At 39.0% G+C, this 13,593-nt stretch overlaps 1 protein-coding gene across 1 annotated transcript in view; it reads right to left on the bottom strand.

Moving 5' to 3' along the window:
- Positions 1-12,343, bottom strand: part of Il13ra1 (interleukin 13 receptor subunit alpha 1) — a 45,038-nt gene extending 32,695 nt beyond the window's left edge. The window contains exons 1-4 of the mRNA XM_010622655.1: positions 12,316-12,343; positions 8,835-8,974; positions 4,147-4,285; positions 2,601-2,721 (exon numbers count right to left, since the gene is read on the bottom strand). Coding sequence (XP_010620957.1) covers positions 2,601-2,721; positions 4,147-4,285; positions 8,835-8,974; positions 12,316-12,343 — 428 coding nt within the window. The remainder of the gene's footprint in view (positions 1-2,600; positions 2,722-4,146; positions 4,286-8,834; positions 8,975-12,315) is intronic.
- Positions 12,344-13,593: the final 1,250 nt, after the last annotated feature.

Raw genomic sequence — 13,593 nt, 5'->3', positions numbered from 1 at the left:
TGCACATAGGTAGCCGCTCCTGTATTGAATAGCACATGTACATATTATGGAAAGAGCTCCTGCTTGTGACAAGCACTGAGAATGTGTATGGCAAGAAGTAGGATCATTGATACCTGTCCCCTTGGGTGCCAGTGAACCACCACTCTCTTCAGATTGCTTCCTGATCCAGCTCCAATTGTTGCAGATTGTACCTTGAAAACAACGATTAACTGAGAGCTAAAAGCCAGCCAGAGAACCATCTCTATTGGCTTTTACAAATGCCTACTTCAGCCCAAAGGAAGAGAAACACTTCAACACACGGGAAAAATAATTCTCCTTCAAATTGGTCAGTCCACTTTTTTTATAATTCATTCATCCCAAGGAGATATTGTGCGATTTGTGCTGGGATTTGGTTTGTGCCAGTGTGTCCCTAGACATTTTCTCATTTTTGTCTTAGAATCTCAAGGGATAGGCCACCATGTACCACCGTTGTAGCCCTGATATAATAGTTAGGTTACTCTCCTGCATGGACTGCCATGTGATGAGATTTATTTTAAGGTTTCTTTCCTTCTCTTCCTTCCCTTTATGTAGACATGGGTTCTTTAAAGCTTCTCCTCGTGGTTTTACCCATAATGACCCTATCTAGGGCTAATAGAATAATAACCATAGGGACTCTACCAGCTCCTAAAACAACTGAAAATCTTGCAATAACAATTTCTTAAGACTTTACTGCAGCACCAACAAAGCCAGACTACTCATTCTAAGGCTTACTTCTTTCTGTGGCTTCTTCTCTGGGAAGTCTTCCGGGAGCCAGTTCTATTCAGTCATGTTCTCTCTTGATTCCTGAACTATACTGCTCCTGAGTTGCTTGTACTTTCTAAGTTCTCAGCCCAAATCTGAATGTCCACCAGCTTTGTATCTTAACAAACATTCAGAAGTGATTTATGGAAAACCTAGCATATGTCAGGCACCAGGGGAAACAAGGCCCAGCTCATTCTCTCAAAGAACATTGCAGCCTAGGGCAGGCTACTACTGAGTAAACAGGAAATGACAATACAATGTGCTGAGCACTGACACGCAAAAGTGCAAAGTGTCATGGGACATGATGAAAGGGCATGTATCTAGACTTGAGAGGTAGAGGAAGGCTTCCTGATGGGGAAATGGTGTCTGAGCTAAGCTGAGGACAAATAAGAGGCTTTAGGGGAAAGTGCAAGGCATGGGCTACCAGAGGATGCTCTATGCTAGAGACAATGTCCCTACTCCTCTGAGGAATAGTGTGCCCTGATCAGATCACACTCTTCTGCCTGAGTATTTGAAGAGTCACTTTGAGAAACTGAAAGTTCAGAGGGGTAGGAGTGGAAGAAGGGAGATAAGACCAAGACTGGAGAGGCTTTCAGGAGCCAAGTCATGAAGGGATTTTTCTGTCTTGTTGAATTTTTTTTAACTTTATCCTAAAGCCACTAGGGATCCAGGAAGGATTTTGAGAAAACAAGAAATGATAGGTACCAAAAGTTGCCAAGTGAAACTCTAAAACCTCAAATGAGAATTATTTAATCAAGAGGGAAAAACAAACCTCCAGAAAGAACCACACAACCTCAGTGCTGTCTGCTTCTTGATTTTTCCAGCAAAACCCTTCCACCAAGGTAGAGAGGGAATGCTAACTCTCAGACCACATCAGAGGCTTTCATTCAAAATTTCATGTGGTTTGAGGAGACAGACATGATTAACTTGATTTAAACATTATTTTAACATTATAATTTTATACAGGTATTGAAATATTGCATGATACCCCTTAAATATGAATAATCTATATAAAATAAATATAATTTATGTTAAAAATAAATATAATTTAAATGAAATGTGGGGTTTTGCATTATATTCAATGGTAAAGCCATGAGTGCTCTAATATACCACAATTATTTTTGATCACGTCATTGGGGAAAATGGACACTCCAGGGTCATTTTTCCTTCTTTTGGCAGTGCTGGAGCTAAAACCTAGGGACTCACAAATGCTAGGCAAGTGCTTAGCCACACCCAGCTCAACACTCCAAGATGAAAGGTCATGTTTGTCCTGTAGTCTCAGAAGTCCTGGACACAGCCTTCCATGCTCCATTCTCTCAGAGTTGTTTTAGCAAACAATTTTGCAGAGACAAGGTCATGTGAAGGGCAGATTACTGAGGCTAGGTCTCCCCTTCTCCAGGCTGCTTTCACACTGACTCAGTATCTCCATTTGTGAGGCGAGAGGGCACAGTGAGAGAGTGGATAATGTACACCAAAGCACGGGGAGAGAGGGTGGGGTTCAGGTCCAGTGTTCTATAGTGCAATAGCATAATTACAGTCTGTAACTAGCTACACAAGGTATTACCACTGAGAGAAATTAGGTGAGAAGTGCATGGAATGTCCTTATACATTTTTTGGAACAATATTTTGTGGCTCTATAGTTGAAAATAGGAAGAATATTTTAGGCAGACACTCAACACAGACACATTTTCCACTGAAGCAAGCTGCTCACCGTCTTGCCTTTATGGAAGAGAATAAGCTGTACTTCTTTAAACTCAGTTGCATCCAAAGGCTCCCAAAATAATTCCATTCTAGTAATTCTATTATACATACATACTTACCAGTAGTAAAGAGTATAGTTAGTGTCAGGACTTGAATTCTTTCCAGGGAGCCAAGAACAGTTCATGAATCTCAGGTTGTGCCAGATACACTGAAGCTCAGTCACAGCAGACTCTGGATCACCTAAAATATCCAGGCAAGAGTTTAGGGCCCTTCTTGAATTGTTATGCAAACTTGCCTATGATTCTGTGGCATGGGGGGTGGGAGGGTGTTCCAGACTGCTTTCCCCCAGAACTAATCTCTGATCTCACCCCATTTTACACAGAAGTCACCCAGATGGCAAAACCCCAAATCTAATTTGTTTACAAACTTCTCCCTCATTTCCTGATTCAAGGAAAACATCTCTGATGGATCCTAACTCTCATACCTCTAACTGCAGAGAGGTTATAATATTTCAATCAGGCAAAGATTGCAGAATTCCTAAATAAAAGTAGAAATACAAACCATTCCTCTGTTTTATTTATTTTGGTGCTGGGGTAGAACCCAGGGCCTACTACATGCTAAGCATACGCTCAAACACTTAGCTACACTCCCAGCTCTAACTCTCATATTTAGAAAAATTTTATGGAGGTACAATATACCTTCATGTCTTTTGATCAGTACTGTCCAAAAAAGTAAACAGCATACCTTCTGAAGCAATTCTGGGGAAAGGTAAGAATAACTCAATCTGTAATACATGCTTATTTTGTGTTGTGATTTTTAGGAGCCCTAAACTCTTTCTGATCTGAAATCTCTATATCCTGTTTCTGTTAAGGAATCATGACTCTCATTTAAATGCCTCTGTTTAAAATATAAACTTTAATCCCTCACAATCCTTGAAAGGTTACCATCCTCAACAATTTTATGTCATAATATAACTGTTTTGAAATGAGAATACAGTAAGTTGTTTAAACTATGGTCCCAGCCTCCTACAAGTCCTAAATTTTATCATTTTATAAATAATACTCTGTATGTTTTTGATCAGTGCAAAACAGGTGGAGCTCATAGTGCTAAGGTTTGGAGGTGTGAGATGGCCTGCTCAACCAAGGGACAAATATGTATTAATAGATGACATGTGCACAGCATTTAAGTACCTCACATATATTGACTCAGGCTAGCATGGTTTTTCTTTTCTTTTTAATATCTTTTCCTAAATATGTCCTGTATCCCAAATTAATTAATTTCCATATATCACAAATGACACAGCATTTTGGTTTTCATATAAGTACTGGACCTGGAATCTGAAAACCTAGAGCAAGTCATTCAGCTCCCTTCTTCTTTATGAATGGATCACGATTTGTTCCACAAGATAAGCGTGTAAGGCACAATTTGGGGGAATGTGTATATGTAAGTGTATTCATTTTTGAGTCATAAAGCACTGTTATCTACTAGGCATTGTTACTTGTGTTGTCTGTGAGCTCCTTGAAGACAGAGGCATACCCAGATTTAGCATCATGCGGCCAGACCCTAGTGCACAGCAACTTTGCCATTTGAATGAATTTATAAACAATGAACACAGAGCACCTTGATTTATTCTATGAATACCAAGACAGTGCTTTCGTTTGTTACCTTCTAGAGGTGAGATACACTTTTCCAGCAAAATGCTACGCTTCTCACTTTCATTCATGCTACATTGGGATCCCACTTGCAGACAAATCTTTTCATTTAGGGGGACTTCCTTTGAACGATGAGTTTCTGGAGCAATTTTCTGAGGTTGGAAAATTTTAAAAGGCATTACTGTAGCAAACACAGAAAAGCACATTTAAGTAAAATATTAGCATGCATAAATGGGTAAAAAAGGCGAGGACTCAAATGGTATAGATCAGGGCAGAGTTTGCTCTGCTGCTATCCTCAAGGACAACTGGTAATGTTTGGAAACATTCTTAGTTGTCATAACTCAGAAATGTCAGTAGTGTCATCACTGAGAAACTTTAGTGTACATAAAAGATAACTGATCACATTTTGAATGTATAAGTATTTATGAAGTTTACCTATAAACATATCAAACATCTAAAAGTAACTTTAAAGGAAATACAACATGGTTAACAAAATAGAATTCCCAACAGATACAATATGCCATCAAGATCAAGATAAAAAAGGAGTGCTTTAAGAATGTAGTAACTATGGTTACCTCTAGGAACTGAAGGTCAAAGAGAGACTTTTCATTTCACTTTTCTGTACCATTTGGCCATTTTGACTCTCATACCTGCATATACATTTCAAAGGCTGCTATGTACACTAAACCTATCATCTTACTCTGAAAAGTTTTGTGAAACAACCAACTTATACACATCATACAGAAATAAACCACAAATCCAGTTATTATGATTTAGAATAACAGATTAAAATGATCTAGGAAACCAACATTTCCGATGGTGACAGAGATGGAATAATTAAGAATGGGGCTGCTTTTAAACAGAGCTCCAAGAAGAGTGCTTCCTGTTTTGCAAGAGTTTCTGGCTCAAGTTTCAGATTCTACTTCTTTTTATAATGTGCTCATGGCCGTGAAGGGAAAAAGTGGACACGGTTAACTCTACTACACCCCTAACAGCTACTGTGATAACTTCACATGCCTGCTGTCAGCTGAGCATGAGGGCAACGGTGAGAAGCTCTGAATCTATGACACAATGTGAGAAGTAGCTGACAAATGGACACCAAATAAACCATAGCAAAGACATGAAAATCATTTTATAGAGATAAAGCAGTTCTTAAACCTAGTTGTGACATTACTATGAAAAGGTGGTTTGGCTCAGCCTAGAAATAAATAACTTCAAGCAAAACCCTGGCTGAGAAAAAGAGAGGGTGACTTAACCAAATGGACTCTGAGTACCCAGCACAACTACAATTACCCTCAGTGGGGCCTGTAGCTATTCTTAGCCAAGTACATTTTCACAACAAATTCCTGATTCTTCGCCAAGAAATCTACTTATTATTTGGCTTCCCATATAGGCTCTGCTTACTGGGATGGAACAAACCAATTTTGTTGATCACAGTCTTCTAGAGTGTTTCACCCTTTTAGTTTTCACAGCGAAGGAAGGAATTGGCCCCTGAGCGATGAATATATGCTGAAGAAATAAGGTTTCTAAACCTGTGAAGCTACAAAACATCCCTGGGGTACTGGTCATGGTGGCAGGAAGACTTCAAATGAAAATTTTACTAAATATGAGTCATGCATATATTTGAATGAGCCACAGTGACTGAAGAACCTTTCATAATTCTCATCTGGAAGCTGCATTTTTCCTTTGAGGACATCAGTGAGAAATGTATGATCAAACATCATAAATTAGGACTGGGGGTATAGCTCAGTGGTAGACTGCATGCCTAGCATGTGTAAGGCCTTGGGTTCCACTGCCAGCTACATACATACATGCGCATGTACGTACGCACATGCGCATGCACACACACACACACACACACACACACACACACACAAAGTTTTTTATTTTTTTGAAACACCAAAAACGAGTCAGTAACCCCAGCACTCAGAGGCTCAGACAGGGTAACTTAGTGACTTAGCCAGACCTGTCTCAAAATAAAAAATAAAAAGGCTGGGGATGTATCTCAGTGTAAAGCTCCTAGGTTTAATACCCAGTAAACAAAGAGAGGGAGAGGAGGAGAGAGGAGGAAGTGGGGGGGTGGAGAGAGAGAACCAACAACCCTGTAAATATCATCATGGAAAAAAGTCTGTGTTTTTATTTTATTAGATATTGTTCCAGTTATAAAACTGAGGAATTTTATTACACAATTATTAAAATGGAAGTTTTAAATTAAAAATCACTTTAGAACTTAAATCTGAATTTTATGTTTTAGGTAAATGAAAAATAACTTAGAAAAGAAACAAATACTAGGAGGAAAGATTTTTAAAATAATACTTCAAGATATCTTTCAAAATTCTAAGTAAATAATATTGAATTGGTACCAATAGAGTAGGAACTCTGATTATCAATGATCACCAAGTCAAGCATACCTTTCTCTTATCAGACAAGGAACTAAACTCCTGCCAGCAGATCTTGATGAGATGTATATGATGGCTCCCACATGACTCTCAGCTTTGGTGAATCATTCCACTGATAGCAGATGTATGACCCTGTGCTCCACCCCTCAGGGAATCTGGCCTTCTTTGAAATTTTACTGAAAACCAAGGACACAGTCCTGAACTTACATCCCCTTGCCCAGGACCAATGTTCACTTGGCTGGTACTTTTTCTCAACTCCAGTATTCCTTTCTTGGAAGCTTCAGCTTCTGCCTGTCTGGATGCCTGGACTGAAGGAATTTTTTATTAATTTACCCAATGGGACATGCCTATCTCTTGGTGATGAAAGATAGCTAAAAGCTGATGCCAGATTCTACTTGCAAACCGGGGAAGTAATAGACACTGACAAAACAGTGGTAGAGGGCAGCCATTGACAGCAATACTTTCTTTTTAAAAAATCATCTGCAGCCAAGCATGGTGGCCCATTGCCTACGAACCCAGACTCTGAGAAGCTGAGGCAAGAGGATCAAAAGTGCAAGTCCAGCATGCGCAACCCAGCAACTCATTGAGACCCTGTCCTACTTGCATAAGCTTCCTAAAGTGTATAACCACTGCTTCAATATGTTTCAGGGGTATATATACTCCAAATTCTGGCTATGCTGTATCCAAAGGACAGAAAGAGAAGAAAATGACTCTTGCCGCTCATTTTTACTCTGTTAAATTTAAAAAGGTCCAGACAGGATTGAAAGAAATAATGTGCATTTATCACAACTTGACAGCAACCAGCTGACAACATTCAGGCATTCTGTCCTAAAACAGTGCCAATCTCACGTGTTTCAACCTAATAATAACTTATGTTAGAAGCCTCTTCTCTGTTAGTGCACATACCATCTCTATGTAGCACTACTGTTACCCACTGCCTCCCCTCAGTTTCAAAATGAGGAAATGGAGACTCAGAGAGGTCAAGTGACTTGCCCGATACTTAAGTGACTATGGAGTTTACAACCAAAGACCCAAGATTTTTCACAAATTTCTCAAGGCTGAACTTCCAAAAATTGGCAGTTAAGACTTCAAATGACTCAGGTCCTTCCTTAGGAACAAAAGGAAGCCAATACTACAAAAAGAAGCCAATAGTACGTGCAGGGTCAATTGAGAGTAACTGACAGAGTATCATAAGCTTCTAGCCTACCAGAAGACCTCCTTTAAAATGCAAATACTTTACTTCTTTACTTCTTTATTAATTAACAGCTAAACCATAACTAACACCGCAGCAGGAAAGGGGAGAGGAAAGCAGATCAGCAAATTTCCCTCCAAAGGAAGATCCTGTTCCATCCTCAGGACTAAACTTTCACATACATTATTTTCTATGCCAGCAAGCCAGGGAGGTGAGGGGGCCCACATTTTACACATGAGGACACCAGGGCTCAGAGAAGCTACATCACTTACTCCAGCCACTGAACCAAATAAGAACAGTGTACCAAGTGTAACCTAGTTCTCCTAACTTTTTCTGCCACGTACGCTACTTGAAAGTGATTTCACAATTCACTGATCCAAACTACTGTCATCAATAACAACTCCTCACCTGCCTCCTCAAAATCCTGAACAGATTCGACCCCAAACACGCCTCCATCACATCCCCCACACTCATACACTGAAATGAGGTAAAAATATATAAGAAGGTTGAATAAATTATTATGAACAACCTCAAATTATCCAATCTTGTTAACAAAAATTTACTTAAATCAGTTGACTCATCTGTTTGGAAAGGTTTAAAGTTTATCTCATTTTTCCTCAGGCATCAGGAAACCTACTCAAACCCACCTGCAACCAACTTCTTATTTCATTTTCCATACAGCCATTTACTTTCAGACCACACAGTTCTTGCTGAACTATCTATATATGTGATGAGAAACGTGGTAAATGTGGAAATTCCCTATAAAATTGGAAGTTCTAGAGATACAAGATAAAGATACAGGAAAGAATATAGGAAGACAGTTTAAAAACAACAAAATTAATTATTTATTGAGTGCCTAATAGCTAAAGATATGTAGCATTTCCTATCAGAGCAATCTCAATTACATTTAATCATCAAATAATTGGCAAATATTTTTAAATGATCAGTGTTGTCAATAGCTGTTTCTACAAGCTGTTTCCCAACTGAAATCTGAACACAACTCAAAATAAAATCCCCACTCTGAAGCATGATTAGAACTCGGCTTATTTCTGGCTCTAATTCATACTGACCACTTTACCCCGTCAATACAATATGTCCCTGAAAACTTACCTTCTCCTGCTGGTCATCAAAATGACTAAAATACCTTAGGCTACAATTTGGGCTGGCTCCCTCAGGAGGATTCCATGTCCATATCACCGTGCAGAGATTTGCAACTGAGACACTCAAATTCGTCACAGGTGGCTGAGTTTCTGTTCAAATCAAGCACAAGTAATAAATTTATCAATAACACTCAGTATTTCTAATGGTTCATTTATTCCATTCTCTCACATCCTAGATGACTGAAATAATAATAGCTACATTAACAATATCTAAAATTTACTGATCCAAGCACTGTTTCAAATACACATATTCATTCATTTAATTTTAACAACAACCTTTGAAATAGAGACTACGATGAGCTCATATGAAAGACGAGGTAACTAAGCCATGTTAGCAGGGATGTTATATCCTTTTCCCTATATCCCATGGTTAGCATATGACAGAACTGGGATTGTAAACTGAAAAATGTGGCTTTGGGGTAGCACTCTTAGCTACAGTCTTCCCTTAGTATCCATGGGAGATCATTTCCAGGACCTCCTATGGATACCAAAATCTGTGGGCACTCAAGGCCCTTATGCAAAATGGAGTAGTATTTGCCTGTAATATACACATAGCCTCCCACATGCATTAAATCATCTCTGGATTATTTATAATACCTAATACAATAGAAATGCTATATAGATCATTGATGCACTGTATTATTCAAGAGAAAGATTCAGCACATGTTTCTTCAAATATTTGCCATCTGCAGTAGGTTGGCCCATAGATGCAGGACCCTGGGATGAGGAACCTATAGACAAGGAGGATTAACTGTACTTGCTATCCTGTGAACATTAAACAGTGTATATTATTAAATACAGCATTGCCTAGTTGTTCTCTCCAAGAATTTGGGGATCCCTACACTTGGAATCCACATCTAACTCAAAATAGTTCAATCTTAGCAGTTCTGTGAGTGAGTTTAAGAAGCTCATCTTTGGGGAGGACTCATGGCCCAACAGTAGGTGCCTGACTCCGAGAAATTCATCTTTAATTGTGGTCACCAACATGATCTGGTAATGTTTTAAATATAGCTTTTCCAAAGAAGCACCATGAAAGATATTTAGCAGCCCTTGTTATTCCCCTGAGACCTGACAGTAAGCATCTGGAGCCAGAGCAGGAGCTTCGGCTAATCTGAAGAAGAAAAGCAAAGACAATAAACTGTGTGACAGCATTTTGAACTTTTCTGAGAACTTTTCCTAAGACCAGGACTATCCAAGTCATCATCCCCCAGAAACTGGGTGGGAGTATAATGGAACTCTCTGTCCCAACTTTGCGACTTTTCTGTAAATCAAATCTTAGTCCAAAATAAATTTTACTAAAGTCAGTTCAAAAGTCAGGTGTGGTGATATGTGCCTGTAAACGCAGCACTTTAGGAGGCTGAGGAAAAAGGATAGTGAGTTTGAGCCCATCCTGATGAATTTAGGGACTTTGCAAGGCCCTGTCTCAAACTAAAAAAATAAAAAAGAGCTGGGGATATAGATCAGTGTGAAGGCCCTGGGTTCAATCGCTGGCACCACAATGAATGAATGAATGAATGAATGAAGCCATTTAACAAATAATTCCCTCGAATTTTCTAAAGTGGTAAATTATTTTTTAAAGTGGTAAATTAAACAATTATCAATTGCTTAAATAATATAGTTATGGTGCTTCATTAAACCAAATCCAAAGTTAAGAGAAGGAAGCACACGAAGGTCAGAGAAGAGACAAATAAAATGAGTAGATAAATATTGAAAACAAAAGTTTTCTTTTTTAAAAAAGGTCACCAAAACTGACAAACCCTTAGGCAGATGGACTAAGGGGGAAAGAGAAGACTGAAATTACTAAAAATCATAAAAGTAAATGGGTATATTACTACTGATTACATGGAATAAAAGAGCTGGGTGAAGTGGCATATGCTTATAACTCCAGCACTCTAGGAGGGCTAAGGCAGCTTTAAGCTCAGCATGGACAATTTAGTGACATAGCATTACCCTATTTCAAAATTTAAAAAAAATAAAGGGCTGGGGATGTAGCGCAATGCAAATTCTCAAAACCCAAAACTATTAGAAAAACATTATAAGAATGTACTATGAACAATTGCACACTAGCAGATCAGATAATCCAGATGAAATGAACAAATTTCTAAAACACAAAACTTACCAAAACTAAATCACAAAGAAATATAAAATCTGAATAGATCTATAAGTAGTAAGGAGATTGAATCAGTAACCAAAATTCCCCACAAAGAAAAGCCTTGCACTTGATGGTATCATAAATAAATACAAACATACATTTAAGGAAGTAATATCATATCTTCTCAAACATTTCCAAAAAATCAAAGAGGAAAGACCACTTCCTATGAGATCATCATTACCTGCTGCCAAAGCCAAAGCCAATTATAAATAAAAGAAAGCTACACACCTACATCCTTTATGAATCAATGCATAAATCCTCAAAAAATACTAGCAAAGTGAATTTCAGAACGTATTAAAAGGAGTATGCACCATAACCAAGTGAGAAGGATGATTTGACATGCAAAAATCAATTAGTTAACACACCACATCAGAATCAAGGTGGAAAACCCATACAATCATCTCAATTGATGCAGAAGAAGCATTTGACAAAATTCAACAACTGGGCCTGTGTGTAGTCCAGTGGTAGAGCACATGCCTAGAATGCATGAGACTCTGGGTTTGATCTCCAGCACTGCAAAATAAATTTAAATTTTTTAAAAAAATTTAGTGTCCATTCATGATTTTAAAAAAAACACTCAACAAACTAGGAATATAAGGAAATTATTTTAAAATAATAAGAGCTGTAGATGAAAAACTCATGGCAAACTTCACACTCAATGTTGAAAAACCGAAAGTATATTTATTAGTTACTTTCCAGTCACTAGGACAACTTTGAGGAGGAGAGGTTTGCCTCACCATTTCCAGTGTGCTCAGTCCATGGTTGACAGACTCCAAGCCAGAGATGGCATGATGGAAGGGCCTGGGTGGAAGAAAGCTGCCCAACCCATAACAGGAAGCAGATAGAGAAGGGAGGAGTCAGGGCCAAGAATACTGTACACCCTTCCAGGTCATCCTCCCAGTGACCCACCTCCAACCAGGCCCCACCTCCTAATAGCACATTCATCTTCAGCTCATCAATGGATTAATCCACTGAGGCATATAGCACCCCCATGAGATAATCACCTTCCAAACACATGAGACTTGGGGGAAAATTTTAGATCTAAATCATAAAAGAATCTAAACCATAATAGAAAACTTTCTGCCTAAAATTAGGAACAACACAAGGTCCTTGATAGGTCTGCCCCCTTTTCTGCCCACCACCCAGTCCCCTGAGTTCTTGAACTCTGAAAACAGTCACCGCCTGTTCCTATGTCCTGCAGCCCCTCTGCCCCAACCCCTGTCTCACTCCCGCCCAAAGCCAGGGAGCAATGCCTGCTCTGCTAGGTCACAATGCCCACCTGTTTCTATAGACACAGAGTCAGCCATTCTGGCTCCCCCAATCTCACTCCCCCACTTCATGTCACCCCATATGGTGGGTTGACTAACTGGTCAACTTGTAATGCCCAGCTGAACTGAATCAGTGTAGTTTAGGTGTGGAAGACCCACCTGAGGATTGTTGCCAATCACCATAATAAGTGGAGGGGAAGATGGGGCCTATTGATTTTCTAGGAGAAGCTTGCTACAGATAGTTTTTCTGATGCAAAGCAGGCTGTTCTCCTCAGAAGAGTTCAGGGCCTCCCTATTGCAGTTGCTGGGAATGGCTGCTGTTTTTGTCAGGGGAGTACTGATCTTCACCATGAACATCATTTCCTGGATCCCTCAGCTTGGTGGCACAAATCCTTTATCTCACCAGCGTAGGTTTTCTGGCTTCCACCACTGCCCTTTGGGTTTTCCGGGTGCAGATCCTCAACATGTACAAGGATGGGACATTGACATGGGCTCTAGGCCACTGGCTGGACTCATGGAGGACATTGCCTTGGACACTAAGCCTTTAGCTGGACTTGTGTGGGACATTGCTGGGATCCAGGTTCTCTGCTGGTTTCTTCGGGCCTTTAGTGTCCAGTTAATCTCTTGTACTCCTTTGCATTTGACATTTTTGGTAATTATCATAAAATAACCCTATAAATTATATGTCATGTATTTAATGTATTCACTTGCCAAAACCCTGACCATAACACCTACCTAAGCCTGTCCCACCCACCCCCTCCCGATCCATAAAAGGCCCAGCTAACAAAAAATGGACTTGGACTCTCCTTTGGAGTTACTCTAGGAGATCCCACATAGAACCCCCAAATTCAGGCTGGCTGAGTTCTTTACTGACATCACCATTAACCTAACAGACATCCATTTTTGCCACTTCTATTTAACATATTACTGGAACTTCTAACTGGAGCAATTAGACAAGAAAGAAAAAAGGCATTCTGTTTGAAAAGTAGAATTTTTTTGCAGATGATATGATTTTATATGTAGAAAATCTTAAAGATTCCACAAAACTGTTAGAATAAATAAATTGCACAAAGTATCTGGATATAAAATCAACACATAAAAACCAGTCATATTTCCAATCAATCTGAAAAGGAAATTGCAAAAACAATTCCATTTGTGATCACATCAGAATAAATAAAACATTTAGAAATTAATTTCACCAAGGACGTCAAAGGTATGTGCAATGAAAACTACAAAATATTCATGAAAGAAATTTAAGACATAAACAAATGGAAATACAGCTCATGTTC

This window comes from Fukomys damarensis, unplaced genomic scaffold, assembly GCF_012274545.1.
Source record: "Fukomys damarensis isolate Sample0158 unplaced genomic scaffold, DMR_v1.0_HiC HiC_scaffold_39, whole genome shotgun sequence".
In the NCBI taxonomy this organism is placed as follows: Eukaryota; Metazoa; Chordata; class Mammalia; order Rodentia; family Bathyergidae; genus Fukomys; species Fukomys damarensis.
This window is presented reverse-complemented; position numbering and strand designations above follow the sequence as displayed.